This window comes from Triturus cristatus, chromosome 6, assembly GCF_964204655.1.
Source record: "Triturus cristatus chromosome 6, aTriCri1.1, whole genome shotgun sequence".
In the NCBI taxonomy this organism is placed as follows: Eukaryota; Metazoa; Chordata; class Amphibia; order Caudata; family Salamandridae; genus Triturus; species Triturus cristatus.
In genome coordinates this window covers 13,309,808-13,335,471 of record NC_140589.1, presented here as the reverse complement: position 1 = coordinate 13,335,471, position 25,664 = coordinate 13,309,808, and the positions used below count along the sequence as shown (strand labels likewise).

General features: G+C 50.3%; 1 protein-coding gene across 5 annotated transcripts in view; it reads right to left on the bottom strand.

The window, feature by feature from the left end:
- The window catches only part of RRP36 (ribosomal RNA processing 36), a 114,384-nt gene that overhangs the window by 39,918 nt on the left and 48,802 nt on the right, over positions 1 to 25,664 (bottom strand). For 3 of the 5 annotated variants that reach the window (XM_085610124.1, XM_085610125.1, XM_085610126.1), the window contains exons 3-5: positions 14,533 to 14,680; positions 12,818 to 12,884; positions 4,531 to 4,635 (exon numbers count right to left, since the gene is read on the bottom strand). In XM_085610124.1, the coding sequence (XP_085466250.1) occupies positions 4,531 to 4,635; positions 12,818 to 12,884; positions 14,533 to 14,680 (320 nt within the window). The remainder of the gene's footprint in view (positions 1 to 4,530; positions 4,636 to 12,817; positions 12,885 to 14,532; positions 14,681 to 25,664) is intronic. The other 2 variants (XM_085610127.1, XM_085610128.1) reach the window with 1 other exon arrangement.

Genomic DNA, 25,664 nt, shown 5'->3' with positions numbered 1-25,664 from the left:
TACTTTGCACCCTTCTGCTCATCCTAGTCACGTCTGCTACACAGTGTAACCCTTCCCTGGAAACTTGATCAAGCTCCAATGAGATTAAATCACACAAGCAGCCTCACTGCCAGCCTGAAGGTCCAGGGTCACGTCATACACGCATGGGTGTCACTTCACCTTGTCCCAAACAACCAACAGGTTAAGACAGAATCATGTACACACATGACAGCGCCAGGACTAGCATTCTAGCTACAGTTCATGGGTACATCCCACCCACCTGGTGAGTCGGGGTAAATTAAATTAACAAGAGCAGCACCGGTTATTGGAGCATTTCAGGAGGGATGGAGAGCTGCGTGCCTGTGCTGAGCGGAAGCTCGACATTTAGCAGGACTACGGCAATGCAAGAGCAGTTCATTACATGCGGTTATTGAGCTCAGATATGATGTGTGCAGGACACCTGTAAGAAAGTGGCTCTGTATATACTGTTCCCAAATAGGTACAGTGTGTATAGAGTCCACAGCCGCCAGAGATTTGGCAGAGGCTAAAGTTAGATATAACCTTACTCTCTAAAGTGGTAGCTTGGTCGAGCAGTAAGGCAGTATCAGAGGACAGTGCAAAGCATTTGTTGCACACACTCAGCCAGCAAATGGTCTCACACACTCAAGAACTGAACTCTAGGCCAATGGTTTATATAAAAAAAATATGCTGGTTTTATTTTAGAACCAGCAATAGGTATTAAAATATACTTTCTCAGAATGAGATGCTTTATATAAATACTTTTGCAATATGCAATTGACTTTTGTAGAAAGTTACACGTGGTTGCAATAGGCAACACAATTCTAAACACAATAATGCATTGAGTTCAATGGAAGTTTCATGTTATTTGCCACAGATTACTTTTAGGATTACTTTTGGAATTCCAGGACTGGATCCTAGATTCAGTCCTGGGTCAGTACTAAGAATCAAGTGATAAAAGTCGACTTCATTACTGTGATGATTTTTAGATAATAATTTTGCTATTTAAAAGTGGATACTTAGAAAATATTTCATAGAAAACAGTCAATGATTCCCTAGGGCAGAAAATTCAAGTTGCAGGTATAGTATGTTCTCGTTACTTTTGTAATCCACTACTGGGTGCCTAGACTCAGTACTGGGACCTTTATCCAAAACAGGTAAGTAATTACATTTTCAGATATTATACGATTTTTAAAGAATATTTAAAGATTGCAGAAATTGACACTTAGAAGAAATTTCACAGAAAAACAGTCAATGATTTCCTATGGGAGAAAATTGGGTTACTGGTAAGTACAGTTGTAAGTATTTTTCAGAGTCAGTGCTGGGCACCAAGATCCAGCACTGGGAGCTCACCTAAGAGCACGTGAGTATTTTCGTTACTCGGCTGATTTTTGGTGAATATTTTAAAATTTGAAAAGTCCACACTTAGAAGAAATTTCAGGAAAAAGCCAGTCAATGTTACCCTATGAAGAAAATGGAGTTATCGGTTTAAAGGTAAGTACTCAACTGGCAGAGTTAAGGTTCTGGGCATAGACTCGGGGGTCTCCCAGGGTCAGATAGGTACAGTTGGTTCACCCTCAGCAACACAAGGGCGGCCGGGTGCAGAGAGAGTTAGGCCCAATGTTATCCTATGAGAGGTAGGGGGGCCTTGGTTGGTGGCTGCTGACTAGCAGGCCACGCGGCTGTGGGAGCTGGGCTCCTGGTCACTTACTCAGGGCAAGTGGGGAAGTAGATAGGTGTAGAGATTACACTGCCAGGGTCACTCGGGCGGCTGGGTGCAGGGTGCTTTTGAGCCTTCGGGCGCTCAATTGATTTCAATGGGAAATCTATGGTTTAGAAAAAGACTGCAAGCTCGGGGACGAGGATTCTTCAGGTGCCACCACCACTTCGAGAGGTAAGTTGGGTAGTTGGAGGATAGGTAGGTACCCCGGGATTGGGCACAGGGGGCCGTGGGGCGCCGGGTGCAGGGGTGCCTTTTGGTGTCGGGAAATCTTATCCTCTGTTGATCGTGGTGGGGGGGGGGGGGGGGGGTCACCTTGTTCTGAGGCTGCAGGCTTCTTCAGGAGTGTCGAGGGAGGTCCCTGGGTGCCGGGCTTGGGGCCACAGTCACCGTGGGGTCGTCCTCGTGGTCTTTGTTCACTCCGGCACAGGCCAGGCTTGGCTGGTGCAGAGTGTGCTGGGTTCGCGGTTCCAGGCTGCTGCCAGTGAATAGAATTAGATTTTGAGTAGAGCCTCTACTCATGGGAGTCCCAGGGGTTTAGAGTCAAAATATAGCCAGGTCCTCCGGTGTTTGTGAGGTTGCTGGCCACAAGAGATGCCGGGTTGGAGCAGGAGCAGGTTTGAGGGTCGACAGGCCGGTAGGGCTGGGGCCAAAGCAGTTGGTGTCTTCCTCTTCTTAGCAGCTGCAGGGCAGGTCTTTGTTCTTCTTGCTCTTCTTCGGATTTTGGAATCTGGAATCTGGGGAAGGAAGGTTCAGGGTGCTCCTAAATACTAGATTTAGGGGCATTACAGGTAGGTGAAGGGCAGGGACCAATGGGTCCTTGTGCTGGGGTGGGTACACCCCCTATCCTGCCTCTCCTGTGGGAGGGGCTCAGTAGCCTAGTCCTGATAGGGTAGGGCTTCCCATCTTCAAGATGGCGAGAGCCCAGAGATGTGCTTCACCTCGCCTCCCCACCTGAGGGGTGGGGTTGGCAGGCTGGCACATCCCCTGTCCTTATTTGGGGTTTCCGGCCAAGCTTCCCGCCAGAGTGGGGGGTTGCAGTGGCCTGGGGAAGCTCACAGAGGTGGCATGCCTTTGAAGCTTCCCCCTGCCCATCCTGGGGGAGGAGACCTAGCACCTCGCCCAGGATGTGCATTGTTGCAGGCCCAGGAGGGCAGGGGCTCTCCTACCCAGGGGTCCAGCAACATGTCTGCTGTGTGGCAGCCTAGGCAGCCTCAGAACAGACGTGGATTGTAGGTTAGGTTTTAGGGGGCATCTCTAAGATGCCCTCTGGGGTGCTTGGTACATTAAATCCCACACTGGCATTAGTGTGGGTTTAATGTGCTGAGAAGTTTGATACCAAACTTCCCAGTCTTCAGTGTTGCCATTATGGTGCTGTGGAGTTTGTGGGCACACCTTCTATTCTCTTAAGTTTTCCCACTGCTTTTCCTACCCAAAGGGGGGTGTAAACCAGTGGCTGCCATTTGCTGCTAGTAGAAAAGGCTGGGGGTCGCATTACAAAGGTGGCAGGTGTTTGAAGCTTCCCGCTTCGAGCACTGGCCCATCCTCCTGGAGAAAGTGCGACACCTCTGCCCAGGATGTGCATTGTTTCTGGTCCCAGCAGGGACTATCTACCCAGGGGTCCAGAAACATATCTGTGTGTGGCTGGCAGCCTGCAACCGGCTAGAGACCCCACCAGATGCCCTCTGAGTACATGGTGCAATAAATCTCACATTGGCATCAGTGTGGATTTATAGAGAGGAGTAATTTGGTACCAAACACTCCTGTCTTCAGTGAAGCCATCATGGTTGTCTAGTTCCCAGCACATGTACTCTCTATGGCTTACTTGTCACTTACAATCTTAAGGAATGGACCCTAATATTGTTGGGGCATATCTCCTCATGCAGATATGCCCTCACCTGTGGTATAGTGCACCCTGCCTTAGGGCTGCAAGGCCTGCTACAGGGGTGACTTACCTATGCCTTCAGGCCATGCTGGTTGGCATGACACCCAGGCAGGGTGCAGTGTCGACTTTGTCGTTTTTTACCTCACAGGGGTATGCAAGCTGCAAGGGCAGCGGCATGGTATCAATGAGGGGTGGGGGTGGGGGGGGGGGGGGGGGGGGGGGACGCTCCCTGGGACCCTCTTCAGCTCCCAGGCCCTAGGTGCCGAGGGTATCATTTACTAGGGACTTACAAGGGGCAGAAATACCACTTGGGGGTTTGTTTTAAGGAAGGGGCACAGGGGACCTGGTTGGCAGGGACCCTGTGCACTAGAATTGAAACCACATCAAAATCTGGCAAAAAGCGGGGGCTAACCATGCAAAAGACGCACTTTCTCACATCCTGCCTAGGCGAGACCTAAAAAGGGAGTGCATCAAATGGCCATCAGATGGATAAGATACAACAAATGTTGAGATATCGCGCACTCCCTTTTAATCTCTGAGTATATTGAATTTAAACAAGTAGCGGCGTGCAGCTGGAGGAGCGACCCCTAAACCAAGGTCGAAGAAATGACAAGAGTTGCACTATCCCATCGATGGTTCGAACCAGAGCAGTTTGGACATGCTCATTTGAACGGGTGAACTGAGGATTCCTCCTGATGAAGGGTTTTACCCGAAATGCATAGAGGATATCCATCAGTACCTTTGTTGACTTAACATGTGAGAATTTATTACACGGAATAATGAATTTCAAATTTTCAATCATGAATAAATGAACTTTGGTTTAACCAGAACGAATATTGGTAACTTCGTTACCCCATAATGCTGTGCGCATAGAGGGACACCACCCTGGATGGGATAGTGCAACTCTTAAGATACAACAAAAACACACCTCTTTCTCCTTCTTCTTGATGTCGTTGATGAAGCCGTAGGTTTTCTCAAAGATTTCTGGCTTGTACTCTCCAGAGAGGTCATCGAAGCGAGGGTCTCTGTGCACCTGCAACACAGCACAAGAGGGGAGGCGTTAAAGGAAGCAGCGAACTAATAAATCAAAGCTCATCTAATGGACAAGAAAGCAGCAACACACCTGACGGGACACAACTACCTCCAACACCAAAGACAGACGAACACAACAAGAGGGAAGCCTCACTCATGAACCCACAAAGGACAAAGATGTAACCGAGCGGCAGCCATTCACCCATGAACCCAAGGAGGGCAAAGATGTAACCGAGCGGCAGTCATTCAACCATGAACCCAAGGAGGGCAAAGATGTAACCGAGCGGCAGTCATTCACCCATGAACCCACAAAGGGCAAACATGTAACCGAGCGGCAGTCATTCACCCATGAACCCACAAAGGGCAAACATGTAACCGAGCGGCAGACATTCACCCATGAACCCAAGGAGGGCAAAGATGTAACCGAGCGGCAAGTCATTCACCCATGAACCCAAGGAGGGCAAAGATGTAACCGAGCGGCAGTCATTCACCCATGAACCCAAGGAGGGCAAAGATGTAACCAAGCGACAGTCATTCACCCATGAACCCACAAAGGGCAAACATGTAACCGAGCGGCAGTCATTCACCCATGAACCCAAGGAGGGCAAAGATGTAACCAAGTGACAGTCATTCACCCATGAACCTAAGGAGGGCAAAGATGTAACCGAGCGGCAGTCATTCACCCATGAACCCACAAAGGGCAAACATGTAACCGAGCGGCAGTCATTCACCCATGAACCCACAAAGGGCAAACATGTAACCGAGCGGCAGACATTCACCCATGAACCCAAGGAGGGCAAAGATGTAACCGAGCGGCAAGTCATTCATCCATGAACCCAAGGAGGGCAAAGATGTAACCAAGCGACAGTCATTCACCAATGAACCCAAGGAGGGCAAAGATGTAACCGAGCGGCAGTCATTCACCCATGAACCTAAGGAGGGCAAAGATGTAACCGAGCGGCACTCATACACCCATGAACCCACAAAGGGCAAACATGTAACCGAGCGGCAGTCATTCACCCATGAACCCACAAAGGGCAAACAAGTAACCGAGCGGCAGTCATTCACCCATGAACCCACAAAGGGCAAACATGTAACCGAGCGGCAGTCATTCACCCATGAACCTAAGGAGGGCAAAGATGTAACCGAGCGGCAAGTCATTCACCCATGAACCCAAGGAGGGCAAAGATGTAACCAAGCGACAGTCATTCACCCGTGAACCCAAGGAGGGCAAAGATGTAACCGAGCGGCAGTCATTCACCCATGAACCCACAAAGGGCAAACATGTAACCGAGCGGCAGTCATTCACCCATGAACCCACAAAGGGCAAACATGTAACCGAGCGGCAGTCATTCACCCATGAACCTAAGGAGGGCAAAGATGTAACCGAGCGGCAAGTCATTCACCCATGAACCCAAGGAGGGCAAAGATGTAACCAAGCGACAGTCATTCACCCGTGAACCCAAGGAGGGCAAAGATGTAACCGAGCGGCAGTCATTCACCCATGAACCCACAAAGGGCAAACATGTAACCGAGCGGCAGTCATTCACCCATGAACCCAAGGAGGGCAAAGATGTAACCAAGTGACAGTCATTCACCCATGAACCTAAGGAGGGCAAAGATGTAACTGAGCGGCACTCATACACCCATGAACCCACAAAGGGCAAACATGTAACTGAGCGGCAGTCATTCACCCATGAACCCACAAAGGACAAAGATGTAACCGAGCGGCAGTCATACACCCATGAACCCACAAAGGGCAAACATGTAACCGAGCGGCAGTCATTCACCCATGAACCCAAAAAGGGCAAAGATGTAACCCAGCGGCAGTCATTCACCCATGAACCCAAGGAGGGCAAAGATGTAACCGAGCGGCAGTCATTCACCCATGAACCCAAGGAGGGCAAAGATGTAACCGAGCGGCAGTCATTCACCCATGAACCCAAGGAGGGCAAAGATGTAACAGAGCGGCAGACATTCACCCATGAACCCACAAAGGGCAAACATGTAACCGAGCGGCAGTCATACACCCATGAACCTAAGGAGGGCAAAGATGTAACCCAGCGGCAGTCATTCACCCATGAACCCAAGGAGGGCAAAGATGTAACCGAGCGGCAGTCATTCACCCATGAACCCAAGGAGAGCAAAGATGTAACCAAGTGACAGTCATTCACCCATGAACCTAAGGAGGGGAAAGATGTAACCGAGCGGCAGTCGTACACCCATGAACCCACAAAGGGCAAAGATGTAACCGAGCGGCAAGTCATTCACCCATGAACCCAAGGAGGGCAAAGATGTAACCGAGCGGCAAGTCATTCACCCATGAACCCAAGGAGGGCAAACATGTAACCGAGCGGCAGTCATTCACCCATGAACCCAAGGAGGGCAAAGATGTAACGAGCGGCAGTCATTCACCCATGAACCCACAAAGGGCAAAGATGTAACCGAGCGGCAAGTCATTCACCCATGAACCCAAGGAGGGCAAAGATGTAACCAAGTGACAGTCATTCACCCATGAACCTAAGGAGGGGAAAGATGTAACCGAGCGGCAGTCGTACACCCATGAACCCACAAAGGGCAAACATGTAACCGAGCGGCAGTCATTCACCCATGAACCCACAAAGGACAAAGATGTAACCGAGCGGCAGTCATACACCCATGAACTCACAAAGGGCAAACATGTAACCGAGCGGCAGTCATTCACCCATGAACCCACAAAGGGCAAAGATGTAACCCAGCGGCAGTCATTCACCCATGAACCCAAGGAGGGCAAAGATGTAACCGAGCGGCAGTCATTCACCCATGAACCCAAGGAGGGCAAAGATGTAACAGAGCGGCAGTCATTCACCCATGAACCTAAGGAGGGCAAAGATGTAACCAAGCGGCAGTCATTCACCCATGAACTCAAGGAGGGCAAAGATGTAACCGAGCGGCAAGTCATTCACCCATGAACCCACAAAGGGCAAACATGTAACCGAGCGGCAAGTCATTCACCCATGAACCCAAGGAGGGCAAAGATGTAACCGAGCGGCAGTCATTCACCCATGAACCCACAAAGGGCAAAGATGTAACCGAGCGGCAGTCATTCACCCATGAACCCACAAAGGGCAAACATGTAACCGAGCGGCAAGTCATTCACCCATGAACCCAAGGAGGGCAAAGATGTAACCGAGCGGCAGTCATTCACCCATGAACCCAAGGAGGGCAAAGATGTAACCGAGCGGCAGTCATTCACCCATGAACCCAAGGAGGGCACAAAGGGGTATAATCAGCAGCAATCCTGAAAAAGCATCAACATGAATGAGCGGCATGTGTCGCCATCGATAAGAAACAGACTTACTGTGAGAGACATTCATTAATGATCTCACAGAGGACACAGAAATAACTTGGGGGGTGGGGGGGACCAACTTAAGAACAAAATGAAGGGCGGAGCGCAACTAACAGACAAGCAAAACAACGATCTTACACCAGGATCATCAAATATTACCTGTGATCCCACAGATACAAAGGCTACAACTTCTGCTTATTTTGTAATTGGAGACCAGAGTCACAGTCATCAGCGAACGGTGTGTCCTGGGTACTGTGCTCGGCACCTCCGCTGCTTTGGTGACTGGGTCACATTCAACGAGCTGTGGGGACGTTCATTTGGTGCTGAAATGGGCCTGCTTAAGGCCCTTCACCAACTGCTTAGGAATAAGACCACGTAAGTGTAACATGACCTCTGCCTAGTAATTAAGTCCAGGCTAAAAGTGGCCTTTGGAAAGGTAGGCAGAGGAGCACTCTCTGAGAAGCACACAAAACTCAACCCACTTATTCCTGCACCACAGCCTGCTGAGAGCTTCACGGCAGCTTGCAGGATGGCAGGATTCCAGGTACGCTCCGGTGACAGCCGACAGACTCTAGAACAAGTACACAGTTGGATTCCGCCATGGAGAGCTGGGGATGGAGCAAGAATATTTCACCCTGGCAGCAAATGGCATGTCCACTGATGCAGATGCCGGGTCACCCTGCTGAGCTGTCAGAAGCTGCATCAGAACCAGAAAATTACTTACACAGGTGATCAGAAAAGGAAGGAACAATAGCTACCACTATAAACACTTCAAAAGAAAGGCAACCCCTGTAAGCACTCTCACTAGCACTTCAGGCCGTCGATGTGCAATCGACCGCACTAGTCATAGCCTGGAAGAAGCCTGGAGAGACCATGGACCAGGAACGAGACTGGCGCAGCCATATACCTGCAACAGCCTGTAACCAAAGGGTGATTATGAGGCTCGTCAGCTGGGAGACTGAAAGGTCTACAGACCCCAAGAAGCCTGGAGACCATGGACAAGGAACGAGCCTGGAACGGCCTTTAACCAAAGATTGCTTAGGAGTGTGAGACCGGCCTCGTGGCGTGGGCCCTCCCGACCAGCAAGCTACCCTGCAACCGCACCGATCCTCGATGTCACAGACTTCTGGCCCCCATGGCCCAACATCCCGAGGGCCGGCCAGATCCCCAACACACATGCCCGGCCAAGGGAGAGCGAAACCCCCCAAACCAGACAGAGGCGCCGACCCTGTCATACCTCTGGTCTCTTCCCCGAGGGAGGTTTCGATCGACCACCAGGCCCCCGGTGAGCGGCCGCCTCGCCTGCTGGGTGTCTGGAGTCCCTCCCAGACCCACCTGAACTGATCACAGGGCCGAGTGACAGGAAGTCCCGACACACTGTGTGGTGTCCCTCTATCCGAAGAGAGTGAGTGCAGCGTGTGCGATCCTAGGTACGAGACCCTTCCAGGAAGGGCCTCCCCGCTCTTGCTCGGCCTAACTCTGGGAAAGGTGGGCCTCCGGGTGGTCAGGAACGTATTCCACAACCTCCCCGGGGAACGCCTTCCAACAATGAGGTTTGTCACCTGACAGACTGAAGGGTCTACAGACCCCAAGAACGCTGGAGAGATCATGGACAGGAGCAAGTGTGGAGCAGCCGTAGACCTGGAACGGCCTGGAACCAAAGAGTGCTTCCGAGACTCGTCACTGGGAAACTGAAGGGTCTACAAACCCCAAGAACCCTGGAGAGATCATGGACAGGAGCAAGTGTGGAGCAGCCGTAGACCTGGAACGGCCTGGAACCAAAGAGTGCTTCCGAGACTCGTCACTGGGAGACTGAAGGGTCGACAAACCCCAAGAAGCCAGCGATGAACATGGACCAGGAACGAGCGTGGGCCAGCTATAGACCTTTGAACAGCCTGGAACCAAAGAGTGCTTATGAGACACGTCACCTGGGAGACTGAAGGGTCTACAGACCCCAAGAAGCCTGGAGAGACCATGGACAAGGAGCGAGCCTGGAGCAGCCGTAATCCTGGAACGGCCTGGAATCAATAACTGCTTATGAGGCTCACCACCTGGTTGACTGAAGGGCCTATGAACCCAAAGAAGCCTAGAGACAACATGCACCAGCAACGAGCCAGGTTCGGTCATAGACCTGGAACGGCATGGAACCTTACGAGACTCGTCACCTGGGAGACTGAAGGGTTTACAGACCCCAAGAACATTGAAGAGACCATGGACCATTAAAGAGCATGCGCCAGCTATAGACCTGGCCCGGCCTTAAACCAAAGATTGCTTATGAGGCTCATCAGCTGGGAGACTGAAGGGTCTACAGACCCCAAGAACCCTGGAGAGACCATGAACCAGCTGTAGACCTGGAGCGGCCTGTATCCAAAGAGTACTTATGAGGCTTGTCACCTGGGGCACTGAAGGGTTTACAGACCCCAAAAAACCTGGAGAGAACATGGACAAGGAGCGAGCCTGGAGCGGCCGTAATCCTGGAACGGCCTGGAACCAAAGAGTACTTACAATACTCGTCACCTGGGAGACTGAAGGGTCTACAGACCCCAAGAAGCCTGGAGAGACCATAGACAAGGAACGAGCCTGGAACGGCCTGTATCCAAAGAGTACTTATGAAGCTTGTCACCTGGGGCACTGAAGGGTCTACAGACTCCAAAAAGCCTGGAGAGAACATGGACAAGGAGCGAGCCTGGAACGGCCGTAATCCTGGAACGGCCTGGAATCAAAAACTGCTTATGAGGCTCGTCACCTGGTTGACTGAAGGGTCTATGAACCCAAAGAAGCCTAGAGACAACATGGACCAGGAACGAGCCAGGTTCGGTCATAGACCTGGAACGGCCTGGAACCAAAGAGTACTTATGAGACTAATCACTTGGGAGACTGCAGGGTCTACAGACCCCAAGAACCCTGAAGAGACCATGGACCAGCTGTAGACCTGGAACGGCCTGGAACCAAAGAGTGCTTATGAGGCTCATCAGCTGGGAGACTGCAGGGTCTACAGACACCAAGAACCCTGGAGAGACCATGGACCAGCTGTAGACCTGGAACCAAAGAGTGATTACAAGACTCGTCACCTGGGAGATTGAAGGGTCGACAATCCCCAAGAAGCCTGGCGAGAACATGGATCAGGAGTGGGAAGGGCATGAGCGGTAAGGTGGGAAGGGCATGAGCAGTACGGTGGGAAGGAGCTGTAAGGTGGGATGGTGGGAAGGGCAGGAGCGGTAAGGTGGGAAGGGCAGGAGCAGTAAGGTGGGAAGGGCAGGAGCAGTAAGGTGGGAAGGGCAGGAGCAGTAAGGTGGGAAGGGCAGGAGCAGTAAAGTGGGAAGGGCAGGAGCAGTAAAGTGGGAAGGGCAGGAGCAGTAAAGTGGGAAGGGCAGGAGCAGTAAAGTGGGAAGGGCAGGAGCAGTAAGGTGGGAAGGGCAGGAGCAGTAAGGTGGGAAGGGCAGGAGCAGTAAGGTGGGAAGAGCAGGAGCAGTAAGGTAGGGAGAGCAGGTTCACTCAGCCGAGGTGAGGGCATCAAGTTCCCGGACCCAAAGTAAACACTGTCGGGCAGTGTAAGATGAACAGGAACGGAGGCATTGAGTATCTAACTCCAGAGGCTGTGGTAGAAATAGGTTTGGTGCCCAACATCCCGACCTTCCCTTTCCGAAGCAAACCTCTAAATGCGAGAACCTTGGGAAAAACAAGTCACAATTCAACTTAATGTCGGATAGATTGTGTACAGGTATGAACAGGTATTCATGGTTTGCTAATCTCATTAAAAACAAGTTTATAACATTAGAATGCAAATAATGCCACTCATGTGTAACACATATGAAATTTTTTTGAATGATGAATGCAGAATTTCCCTTTTCCTCCTGGTAGCCTTCATTCTTTCAATGGGAGGGACCCTCGTGGAGCACTTTCTCCGATCCTTTGCAGTAGAAAAGCTGCACTCACACTTAGTGCCTGCACAAGTGGCCGGCACAAGAGAAGCACCAGAGGCCTCAATGTGAGGAGCCACTGGTAGCGATTGCAGCACCACAGAAACAGGAACTTCATCCTAAGATGCTGGTGAGTCTTGGAGAACAAGCATTAGAAGTGAGACAGACTACGGAACACCCAACATAGGGGGACATAGGCCCAACACCAGAGGGTGGGGGACCACACCAGGGGAGGCGGCCAGGGGCCCACATCAGGGGATGGGGGGCCACACCAGGGTAGAGGGGCAGGGGCCCACACCAGGGGAGGAGGCCAGGGGCCCACACCAGGGGAGGAGGCCAGGGGCCCACACCAGGGGAGGAGGCCAGGGGCCCACACCAGGGGAGGAGGCCAGGGGCCCACACCAGGGGAGGAGGCCAGGGGCCCACACCAGGGGAGGGGAGGGGAGATCTACCTTCATGCACGTAAGGGGACCACCTGGTCAAACACCTTGACATTCTCTGTTTTGTTTCCAGTGTGGGTAAACGCTGAGGAGCTACAAGTGGCTTATCAGCTTCGTTTCAATTGGTTTTGGATCTGAAAGGGTTAGACACGTTTAACATAGTACTGCACCGTACTCAAGGCACAAGGGTAACACTTGCAAAGACAAGCTTCTCACAGCTCTGCACTGTACTGCACGACAAAGTACTCAAGAAGCAGAATTAACACTCCCAGGCACAAGCTTTACATGGTGGCAGCCAGAACTGCACTGTACAAAAGGCACAGAGATCACTCATCCAATTACAGGCATTACACAGTACTGCACTGTACTACAAAGTACCCAAGGTGCCCAGGTAACTGCGAAAGGTAAGCTTTCAATGTACGGAGCACAACCGGTACATGGAGCTACAAGGGAGTTATTGTGTACATTTAACAGTGAATTAAGATAAACACAAACCTTCTTCTTCACAGGGACCACCTGCCTTAAAAATGGTGCTGGCTTCTTGGCGGAGATCTCCATTGGTCTGCAAGAAAGAAAGAGATACTATTCAACAACACTGACGTTACAAGTGTCGTGGTCACTGTGGTGTCATCATTCAGGGGTACCACTCGCCGAAACTACTCTAAACTGACCCCATAACTTAGAGAACTACAGACCCGTGATGTCCACCCCATTGAAGAGGAACTTTTGTAGTTCTCAAAAAGATCACGTGCCATGAATCGGTGATCGAGTCTTACAGTCAACTTTATTTCTTGGGCCAGAAACAAGTGCTGCTCACAGTAGGCGCCATCGTAAGGAACAGGCATAGAGAAGTACTGCTCACAGCAAGCAGGATCACGAGGAGCCAGCGATCAGCGCTGCTCTCGGGCTCTTCACTCAGAGCGACAGAGCAACGCTGCTCTCAGGCACTTCACTCAGAGCAACAGGCCATCGCTGCTCTCAGGCACTTCACTCAGAGCGACAGACCATCGCTGCTCTCAGGCACTTCATGCAGAGCGACAGACCATCGCTGCTCTCAGGCACTTCACTCAGAGCGACAGACCAACGCTGCTCTCAGGCTCTTCACTCAGAGCGACAGACCAACGCTGCTCTCAGGCACTTCATGCAGAGCGACAGATCAGCGCTGCTCTCTGGCTCTTCACTCAGAGCGACAGACCAACGCTGCTCTCTGGCTCTTCACTCAGAGCGACAGACCAACGCTGCTCTCAGGCACTTCACTCAGAGCGACAGTCCAACGCTGCTCTCAGGCACTTCACTCAGAGCGACAGACCAACGCTGCTCTCAGGCACTTCACTCAGAGCGACAGACCAACGCTGCTCTCAGGCACTTCACTCAGAGCGACAGACCATCGCGGCTCTCAGGCACTTCACTCAGAGCGACAGACCAACGCTGCTCTCAGGCACTTCATGCAGAGCGACAGATCAGCGCTGCTCTCTGGCTCTTCATTCAGAGCGACAGACCAACGCTGCTCTCAGGCACTTCATGCAGAGCTACTGTTCAGCGCTGCTCTCTGGCTCTTCATTCAAAGCGACAGGCCAACGCTGCTCTCAGGCACTTCACTCAGAGCGACAGACCAACGCTGCTCTCGGGCACTTCACTCAGAGCGACAGACCAACGCTGCTCTCAGGCACTTCACTCAGAGCGACAGACCAACGCTGCTCTCAGGCACTTCATTCAAAGCGACAAGCCAACGCTGCTCTCAGGCACTTTATTCAGCGCCTTTGACCAGCACCACTCTCAGACTGCAAAGCCATGAGGGGTTTCTGATGAGTCCTATTAAAAGCCTGCAGTTGATGGCAGCTACAGACCACCCCGGTCCTTGGCCACTACAGGCCACCACCGGCCTTGGCCACTACAGGCCACCACCAGCCTTGGACGCTACAGACCCCCCCTGCCACCCCACCCCCCTATCCTGGCAACCAAGTCATTAAGAGCTCCAGACCATGCGGTTCTCAGTCTATGGCCAGTGGGAGAGGGAGGAGCAAGCCATCCACTGGCCTCGCAGTCGCTTTGGAGTGTTCTACTGGTCTCACCCAGCACCAAGGTTTGTAAGTGGTCCCAACAGAGTGTAACAAGATACCCAACTTATAACTCCAATCTGCATTTATCCCGTACATGAGTTGTAAGGTAAGCGCACTCCCACCCCCCAAAGCCTTCCGGAGCTCCCATACCTGTTCTTGTTCAGACGAGGCTTCTTCTTGTTGCTCTCCGCAGCCGAGGGCCCCGTCTTGGCTCCAAACACCATCTGATTGTAGAGTTTGGTCCCAACTTTACTCTGGAGCTGCAGTAACTCCTCAAAGGACATCCCGGACAGTCCTGCTGAACACAGGACAAGCTTTATACATTACAACGCGCTATCAGTGAAGTCCCCTTTCTAACACGATATATATTATTTAAAAACCACAGATACGTGTATTCTCTGTGAAAACTGAACACAGTAGTCACTAGTGTTGTTATATGAAAACTTCATAGATTTCTTTCTTCACAGTCGCACATTTCTTTATTTACAATACTTCCGTCACGGGCATCAGCATGCTTTCCATAACAAGCGTTTGCAATGCAATAGGTCTCGCATTTGCAAGAGTTTAAGCTATTGGCATTGTAAATGACAATGCCTTTTATTCATGTGTTTTTAAAAGCAACACAGATATAAAAGGCATTGTCATTTTTAATGCGGATAGCTAAAACTCTCACAAATGTGAGACCACTTTCATAGTGGCCGGACCCCTTTCTTTAGATGCTGCTCACCATATTCAGGGTACAGTGAGCAGAGTTTAAAGAAAGGGGAGTGGCCAACATTAAAGTGAAAGCGCCGTATGGGGCTCTTTCACCCAAAGTGGAAAAAAAATAAAAGTAAGAGTTTCTGTAGCGAGGCCGCTAAAGTGAAAGCAGGCGGCGCTGCAAATTCAATAAATAAAGAAGTGCGACCGCTTAAGTGAAAGCGGACTGCGCTGCAAATTAAAAAATAAATACATTAACAATATAAAAGCGGGCGGCGAGCTGCGACATCGTGTGTGGAATAGGGGAAGTTCATTAAAGAAAATAGTGCTCCCCAACTAGGTAAAGCAGACCGTGTAACACCACAAGTACAAGGTCCGGTCCTCATGGAAGGCTACTAATGCATAAAAGGCAGTACCAGGGAGGGACTAGAATGCCTATTTGCGAATGAGGAGCAACAATTTTAAAAGGACAGTAACAAGAGCCAAATGAAAAGATGAACGGGGAAATGGGCGGAGCTTCTATTCCATACCTCAATACAGCAAGCCTCGCAGAGCAGCGCATGCGCTGCACAGGTTCAACCTCAAAACAACTGCACAGAGTTGTTTGTATTGATGTGCGACACTCACATCAAGAGTCTTACAAGTTGCCATGGTGATATCACCCCCTTCGCCAATAAGAGTGACGTGCTACTGTCTGAAGTGAAGTCTAGCAAGACAGAATAAACACGTCATGATTCTTTAGCAGGGATTCTGCAGAGTCAAAGAACTATGGGATCATGGAACCTTAATAGGCAGCGACCAAGTCATCCTACCACCTGAGTACCCATGATCCTGGGACCGACTAGCTATAGTGTCTCACTTGCCCTCCAATTCACTCACAGAGCAACCTGGGATTAGACACCCCAGAACACAACACTCCAGACCCTCCCCGGGGTCACGTTTACAGGACACGCCCTTCCGCTGTCACTCTCGTACCAGTCCACAATAAGATCTAACAGACACGAGAAGAGTTTAAAAAATTTATTTTAATTGCTCTTCTCTAGTATACAGTATACGTGCCGCAACAAGTAGAAAAATGCCTAACAGAAATATGGTCAGCATAGCAAGTAGTCTGTAAATCATAAAAGGTGCTGTCAGTATATACGACAGAGTAGCCTGACCTCCCTCCCCTACAGAAGCAAAATAATTATGTATCAGAAGATCTCTGGATGTTAGCAGCAGACCCCGTAACTCAGTCTATAGATGGAAAATCTACATCACAGGTGCTGTCATGCTCCCTTCTCCGGAAAGATCCCTCTCCAAGTGTATGTCACCCACCCGTGTATACCTATATGACCAAAGTACATGCTCCTAAGCAGCTGCAGCTGCATCTGCGTGTTTTGTCTAGGTGCTAGGGCCTGACCAGAACAGAATAACAAGGGGCATGTTTGTTCGAACTGGTCTGCAGTGTTCAGATTAAATGCCAGGAAAGAGCCGAACGCAAAAACAACAGTATGTTGTTCTGGTTGAAAGTTGCAGTGAGGCACAAAGCAAAATATGTACGTCTAGAAACGTCAACAAAGGAGAAGACAGTCTGCCACGGGCTCATGCTAACATTGGGAAAACGACAATGGCCAATTGGCCCATGTGACAATTACACTGGGGCCGCGCAGGATGGGGCAATGGGGGGCGCGCAGGATGGGGCAACGGGGGCCGCGAAGGATGGGGCAACGGGAGCCGCGAAGGATGGGGCAACGGGAGCCGCGAAGGCTGGGACACAGGCTGGGATTTCGAAGAGCCAGATTCTGAGGTTTTTAGCAAGTAGAGTGTTTAAAGTTTGGTGAGCTCAGCCCAATAAAGGAAGCATCGCAATAGAGGATTCATTTTAGCTGGATCTATCTATTAAGACTGAAATTCTTACATGTACATCGACTAGGAACATGTCAAGAGCATTGGCTTGTACAATCTTGCAATCAACAGAGCAAATGTCTAATGCGAAATTGTACCAGACAATGTTCTCTTGATGTTCTGACACTTTTCCACTTGGTCACACGGTTTTCACTTGGAGCAGCTCACTTGACATGTATGCTGTTATGAGTCAGTCTTTGGGCTGGACGGGCTGTAGTCCTTATTGGTGAAATAATCTGAAACAAACCAGTAGAAGGGTTGTTTGTAACTAGACATTTCACCGCTGGTGCCTTGTTTGTGCGTTCGATCACTTGGCACTAAAAGGGAAGTCTTCACTCACTCAGCCACCTCACTCCTCGCTAGGTGCACAGAGCAATCAATCAATCAAACAAACATTTGTAGAGCACACTACTCACCCGCGAGGGTCTCAAGGCGCTAAGGGGGGGGGGGGGGGGGGGAAGAAAAACTGCTACTGTTCGGAACAGCCAGGTCTTGAGAAGTCTCATGAAGGTCAGTAGGTCCTGGGTCTGTCGCAGGTGGATGGGGAGAGTGTTCCATGCCTTGGCGGCGAGGTGGGAGCAAGATCTGCCGACGGTGGTAGTTCGGTGGATGCGGGGTATGGTGGCGAGGGAGAGGTCCGCGGACTGAAGCTGGCGGTTGGGAGTGTAGAAGGTGAGTCGTTTGTTAAGGTATATTGGTCCGGCGTCATGGAGTGCTTTGTGAGCGCGGGGGAGGAGTTTGAAGGTGATCCTCTTGTTGACGGGGAGCCAGTGCAGGTCTCTCAGGTGGGCAGTGATGTGGCTGTGGATGTCGAGGCGTGCGGAGGCGTTGAAGTCTTTTCTGGAGTTTGGCTGCGATTCCCACATAGAGGGCGTTGCCGTAGTCTAGCCTGCTGGTGACGAGGGCCTGGGTGACCATCCTTCTGGTTTTGGTGGGGATCCATCTGTAGATCTTGCAAAGCATGTGGAGGGTGTTGAAGTAGGAGGAGGATACGGCATAGACTTGCTGGGTCATCGACAGTGATGCGTCTAGGATGAACCCCAGGTTGCGTGCGTGGTTGGTGGGTGTCGGTGTCGGTGTGGCTCCTAGCGAGGCTGGCCACCAGGAGTCGTCCCAGGCAGAGGGAGTGGAGCAGAGGATGAGGACCTTCGTCTTGTCCGAGTTCAATGTTCTTCATCCATTCGGCAACAGCCTTCATTCCTTTGTGGAAGTTGGTCTTGGCGGTGGCGGGGTCCTTGGTGAGGGAGAGGATCAGCTGGGTGTCATCGGCGTATTAGATGATGTTGAGGGCGTGCGATCGGACAATGTTGGCGAGTTGTGTCATGTAGACGTTGAAAAGAGTCGGGCTGAGGAATGATCCTTGGGGTACTCCGCAGGTGATCTTGGTGGCTTCGGATCAGAATGGAGGGAGGCGGACTCTCTGGGTTCTGCCGGTGAGGAAGGAGGTGATCGAGGCTAGGGCTTAGTCGCGCATCCCCGCGTTGTGGAGGCGTGTGCGTAGGGTATGGTGGCAGACGGTGTCAAAGGCGGACGAGAGGTCTAAGAGGATGAGGGCCATGGTTTCGCCGTTGTCCAGCAAGGTCCTGATGTCGTCGGTGGCAGCGATGAGGGCGGTTTCAGTTCTGTGGAATCTGTATTGGGACGAGTCCAGGGTGGTGTTCTCTACGAGGAAGCGAATCAGTTGTTTGTTGACGATCTTCTCGATGACTATCACCGGGAACGGGAGCAGGGAGATAGGCCGGAAGTTCTTGAGGTCCGTTGGGTCCGCCTTGGGTTTCTTGAGTAGGGCGTTGATCTCGGCGTGTTTCCAGCTCTCCGGGAAGGTGGCGGTCTCGAAGGAGATGTTGAGGACCTTCTGGAGTTGGGGTGCGATGATGGAGTTCGCTTTGTCGAAGATATGGTGGGGGCAGGGGTCTGACAGTGAGCCGGATTGGATGGTGTTCATGGTTTTGATGGTCTCGCACAATCACTCACTGGTTACAAACAAACGAAGCGCACCCCGCTCTGCTGATGTAGGTCTCGGTAGAGGTTAGTGGTTTCTTTACGCCCCTGTGCTCGGTGCAAAGACACCGGCTTGCTGATAGACTCAGATGGGGGATGGGGGACATTGTAGAGTCCAGGTAACCTAGTTTAGAGGGTCGTCGAGTGATGCGTTAATATGGGTGTGGGTCTGGGGGTAGAGGGGTGCTACCAGCACACTCCTTCGTCCCTGTGAGGTCACAAGTGCTTTATTTGTACTGGTATGAGAGAGCGGATCATTTCATAAGTTTAACAATTGAAAACACGCCAAGACGACAGTACATAACTTGTAAGGAAACCTCCATCTTCACATATGGCTGATGGGTCAACAAAGCAAATGTCAGGGAGCTAGGAGGTAAAAGGATGGGGTCAGTAAAAGGGGGAGGAGCGTTAGTAGAGAGAAAGTGCAGGGCCTCCTTTTTGGAAGAATTCAGCTTGAGCGACGGTACTGACATCCAGTGTCAGGTGGTCGTGGGCGGTACTGGATTTAGGGCGTAAAAGTCAAAAGAAGAGTTGAGGAAAATCATCACAGAGATGGCATGACCAGCTGAAGGAGACAGGGGTGGATGTGGAGTTCAGTCAGAGAGTAAAAAGCAGGGCCGGACTGGCCGTGGAAGGCACCGGGCGTTTCCCCGGTAGGCTGCCAGGGTGGGTCCGGTTTTGGGCCCCTGGGGGGCCGTTTTTGTTACCGGGGGTCAGTAATATCGTCCCCCTGTAACAAAATTGGCCGGAACCTGCCCTCGCAAACAGCCGAGCTGCACCCCCCGCTGGCCCCCAGGGGGGGCCAGCCGAGCAGTTTGCCAGGGCTGGTTTCGGTTTCCAGTCCGGCCCTGGTAAAAAGACCAAGAGCAGAGCCTTGTGGGAGCTACGAGGAGTGAGGGCAGAGCAGTGGTCTCCAAGGTCCACAGCAGAGAGATGTAGGAGGAGGGTGTATGGGTATTAATGGAAACGTGTCCCTCGAACTCCATTGTCATCGTTACAATTTAATGGAAACGTTTTTAATCGAATTATTATTTTAACATTGGTTTGTATTATCGAAACCTTTTGGAGGAATGGCTTTCTTCTCGAAAAAGGCTTTTTAGGTCTCGAGCCTAGCGTTGCACTGCATAGCAGTGCTCGCGCAGCGAGAGTCCTTTTGTCCGGGGTTCAGAAATGGACCCTGGAATCATACACGCTTGTGCGTGTGTTTTTTGTTTTATCTTCTATTATTGGGCTTTTAGTGGTTGTATTTTTTAGACAGAGCACGCAATAGGCCAAAGGAGGGCGCATCACTCCGCCCACGGCCTATTGGTGTCTGTTACGCGGACTAAAGCCTATCTGGTTTCAATTATCGTGCCCAGATACGGGCGCGATAATTGAAAGCATATGGCTGTCTGTGGCGCGCGCGCACCATTGGCGGCGGTCTCTGCTTCCAAAAGCGATTGCTTTCGGTTTCGCACTCGCTTTACTTGTGGCTTTGCTTTCAGTTTTGCGATCACTTTACTTGTGGCTTTGCGGCTGCAATACAGTTTGTTGCTTAATTGGGAGGAATGCGTGGCTAATCTTTACGCGGTTACAAGGTAAAATAAATTAAGGCGGTTACAAGGCAAAGCAAATGAAAATAAGCGGCAAATATTTCCTTCGTTACAAGGTAAAATAAATGAAGGCGGTTACAAGGTTAAAAAAATGAAAAATGCGCTGCAAATATTTACGTGGTTACAAGGTAAACAATGCGTGCCTAATAATTGCACTATACTTCTCTTTTTCTAATGTCGGGTCAGGCTTACTGAATTAATGGACTATCTGCTTAGCTACAAAACAAGGACTCGTTGGGGCTAAGTCATACTTTCTGACTGGACTGAAAACGTGTGATTTTGGATAGAGTTCTTTCTCTTTCCGTTACTCGATCCCCTTAATCTGTAATGGCTCTTGTTTACAAATAGTTATAGACAGAAATACACAGAGCTAGACCTAGGTACAGGAAAACAGACATACACACATATAGAAAAGGAGATTAACAAGCAAAGAGATATACAGAAACAGAGGCACATACACAAAGCTAGAAACTGAGACAGATAGACACAGAGGAAAGGAGGCAGAGATAAAGACAAACTTATAAACACTAAATGGCACATATAGTTTGATACATACATGCAAATACAGTGTACACATAGGTAGACACATATAGCGGAGCATGACAGGCACAGAGGAGCATATACAAAGACAGAGACACACAGATAGACAAAGAGAGATAGAAACGCACAAACTAAGAGAAAGATGAATACACTATGAGAGAAGAAACAGACAGTAAAACAAATACATCTTGTGGCTTTGCTTTCTGTTTTGCGATCACTTTACTTGTGGCTTTGTGGCTGCAATACAGTTTGTTGCTTAATTGGGAGGAATGCGTGGCAAATCTTTACACGGTTACAAGGTAAAATAGCGGTTACAAGGCAAAGTAAATGAAAATGCGCGGCAAATATTTACTTTGTTACAAGGTAAAATAAATGAAGGCGGTTACAAGGTAAAAAAAAAATGAAAATAAGCGGCAAATATTTACGCTGTTACAAGGTAAACAATGCGTGCCTAATAATTGCACTATACTTCTCTTTTTCTAATGTCGCGTCAGGCTTACTGAAATAATTGGCTATCTGCTTAGCTACAAAACAAGGACTCGTTGGGGCTAAGACATACTTTCTGACTGGACGGAAAACGTGTGATTTTGGATAGAGTTCTTTCTCTTTCCGTTATCCGATTCCCTTAATCTGAAATGGCTCTTAAGTTGTGTGTGGTGTTGTGTGTGGTGTTGTGTGTGTGGGAGGCTGTGTGTGTAAGGTTGTGTGGGAGGCTGTGTGTGGGAGGCTGTGTGTGGGAGGCTGTGTGTGGGAGGCTGTGTGTGGGAGGCTGTGTGTGGGAGGCTGTGTGTGGGAGGCTGTGTGTGGGAGGCTGTGTGTGGGAGGCTGTGTGTGGGTGGCTGTGTGTGGGTGGCTGTGTGTGGGTGGCTGTGTGTGGGTGGCTGTGTGTGGGTGGCTGTGTGTGTGTGGTTGTGTGTGTGTGTGTGGTTGTGTGTGTGTGGTTGTGTGTGTGTGTGTGGTTGTGTTTGTGTGGTTGTGTGTGTGTGGTTGTGTGTGTGTGTGTGGCTGTGTGTGTGTGTGTGGCTGTGTGTGTGTGTGGTTGTGTGTGTGGCTGTGTGTGTGGCTGTGTGTGTGGCTGTGTGTGTGTGGCTGTGTGTGTGTGTTTGTGGCTGTGTGTGTGTGTTTGTGGCTGTGTGTATGTGGCTGTGTGTGTGTGTGTGGCTGTGTGTGTATGTATGTGGCTGTGTGTGTGTGTGTATGTGGCTGTGTGTGTGTGTGGCTGTGTGTGTGTGGCTGTGTGTGTGTGTGTGGCTGTGTGTGTGTGGCTGTGTGTGTGGCTGTGTGTGTGGCTGTGTGTGTGTGTGGCTGTGTGTGTGTGTGGCTGTGTGTGTGTGGCTGTGTGTGTGGCTGTGTGTGTGTGGATGTGTGTGTGGATGTGTGTGTGGCTGTGTGTGTGTGGCTGTGTGTGTGTGTGTGGCTGTGTGTGTGTGTGTGGCTGTGTGTGTGGCTGTGTGTGTGTGGCTGTGTGTGTGTGTGGCTGTGTGTGTGTGGATGTGTGTGTGGATGTGTGTGTGTGGCTGTGTGTGTGTGGCTGTGTGTGTGTGTGTGTGTGTGTGTGTGTGTGGCTGTGTGTGGTTGTGGCTGTGTGTGTGGTTGTGGCTGTGTGTGTGGTTGTGGCTGTGTGTGTGTGGCTGTGTGTGTGGCTGTGTGTGTGTGGCTGTGTGTGTGTGTGTGTGTGGCTGTGTGTGTGTGTGGCTGTGTGTGTGTGTGTGTGTGGGGCTGTGTGTGTGTGTGTGTGGGGCTGTGTGTGTGTGTGTGTGTGGCTGTGTGTGTGTGTGTGGCTGTGTGTGTGTGGTTGTGTGTGTAATTGCACTATACTTCTCTTTTTCCAATGTTGCGTCAGGCTTACTGAAATAATTGACTGTATCTGCTTAGCTACAAAACAAGGACTCGTTGGGGCTACGTCATACTTTCTGACTGGACGGAAAACATGTGATTTTGGATAGAGTTCTTTCTCTTTCCTTTACCCGATTCCCTTAAGTTGTGTGTGTGTGTGGGTGGCTGTGTGTTTGGGTGGCTGTGTGTTCGGGTGGCTGTGTGTTCGGGTGGCTGTGTGTTCGGGTGGCTGTGTGTTTGGGTGGCTGTGTGTGTGTTGTTGAGTGTGTGATTACACATCACATAATTACACTGTATTCTATACAACAAATACACTCCACATACCACTCAGTACTACATAATTGCGCGTCACATAATTATTCTCTACTTAATGCAAGATAAATACACTCCACACAATACCACTCTGTGCCACATAATTACACTGTACTCAATGTAACATAAATACACACCTTTCACTCAAGTTTGTGCTATATAAAAAAGCAACAACAAAAATAATTGCAATGCAATAGGTCTCACATTACTGAATCTTTGAGTTGATATTGGTGTTGCATTATTATTAGCAATAAACAGCTCAAACTTTAATAATGCGAGACCTATTGCATTGAAAATGCTTGTTTTCTTCTGTTTCAAACTATTTTCTCCTGGTGCATGTGAGGCAGAAGTTACACTGTTGATCTTTCCTCGGATCAGGTGTCATTCTACCTGGAGGGCAGCAGGGGGCGCCGCTCCACAAGACTTCGGTAAAGTTAAGCATTTGCTGATGCAAGTCCGCTCTGAATGCAGTGTTCCTTTTCCCCTCTGTATCTGTCGTCTTCTACCAGTGCCAACAACTCTGGAAAGAAATGGAAGTAAAATATATGACCTCCCAGCGCGGCAGACCTTGGTTAACCACAGGAGGGTCCGGCCACGGCAGAGAGAGAGGTTACAAAGAGAAGCTTTCAGGAAACGCGCTCAGTGCCCGGGGTGAACTGCCCGAGGGGCAGCTCTGGCTTCTAACACTACCGGCGCCGCCTGTGAACTTTAACCTCTGTGGCGGAGTCTATTGCCAGTGCCATTATTTAAAAATTAGCATCCACTGCTCCTTGCTTCTTTAAAATTAAATAAATCACCAAGGACACTAAATACTTATTGAACTGTAATTTCGCTTAAACTGCGTTTTCAGTTAATTGCACCCTTACATTTAAACGCATTTCCACTCGAATGTTTCCACTTACTCTCGATGTTTCGTTCTCAAAGACTTTCCCTAAATAAGTTTTCCATGACTTTGTTTCCTCCAATATGCTTTCTACGTTTTTGTTTCTCTATGAATTCACCCATTAACGTGAGAGGAACCGGATGTGCGCGGATGCCAGGGAGAACTAGAGGGCATCGGGGAGAGAGGGCAGGGGTGGACTCGAGGGGGCCAGAGGCACTGGCACTGAGATGAGGGGGTCCCATGGGGCACCCCTACTGCGGGGCCCTATGTTACACTACTGAACAGCGCCTTGAGGGACGCCACAAGAAGCCAGGTTGGAGCAGAGGTATTCGAGCTCCACGCCAGAGGCGTCCCTGGGCCAGGGAGAATAAGAGGGTATCGGGGAGAGAGGACAGGAGTGGACTCGAGGGGGCCAGAGGGGCATAAACAGACTATCCCCTGGTCCTAACGAAGTGTCGCCCGAACCTTGGGCTCTCACGGCACTTAACATGTTGACCACATTGGACTAGTAGCTATCCTGGTACTTGAAGAGCACGTTAGAGCACCACTGTTTTTACTTACTCCCGGTACCCATTTCCTATAAAAAGTTTTTAGGATACCAGAGCCTATTTTAATGACCATTCACTCACCACACTTACTTAATTCCCCCACTTACACTCATCCATACAGCGTTCTCAGATCGAAAGATCTCTGATAAAGACGCCCCAAGGCCCGTCAGGCCTGACGAGAAGCGCCCAATGATGAAGCATGACACCCTAAGAGGTGTGTGAGGGCACAAACATCTGATCTCCAGATCTTTCTGAGACCCGTATAATAGCAGGTGTGTGAGGGCACAAACATCTGATCTCCAGATCTTTCTGAGACCCGTATAATAGCAGGTGTGTGAGGGCACAAACATCTGATCTCCAGATCTTTCTGAGACCCGTATAATAGCAGGAGTGTGAGGGCACAAACATCTGATCTCCAGATCTTTCTGAGACCCATATAATAGCAGGTGTGTGAGGGCACAAACATCTGATCTCCAGATCTTTCTGAGACCCGTATAATAGCAGGAGTGTGAGGGCACAAACATCTGATCTCCAGATCTTTCTGAGACCCGTATAATAGCAGGTGTGTGAGGGCACAAACATCTGATCTCCAGATCTTTCTGAGACCCGTATAATAGCAGGTGTGTGAGGGCACAAACATCTGATCTCCAGATCTTTCTGAGACCCGTATAATAGCAGGAGTGTGAGGGCACAAACATCTGATCTCCAGATCTTTCTGAGACCCATATAATAGCAGGTGTGTGAGGGCACAAACATCTGATCTCCAGATCTTTCTGAGACCCGTATAATAGCAGGAGTGTGAGGGCACAAACATCTGATCTCCAGATCTTTCTGAGACCCATATAATAGCCGTCTCGTTCAACTCTTCCTGACCACTTGGCTTAGGAGTAACTAGCGAGCCGTTTCCTGGGAGGAGCTATCTCGCTCTTCCTTCCCTCTTTTGGTTTAGAGACGCATATAAGCCCCGACAGACGTTTCACAGAC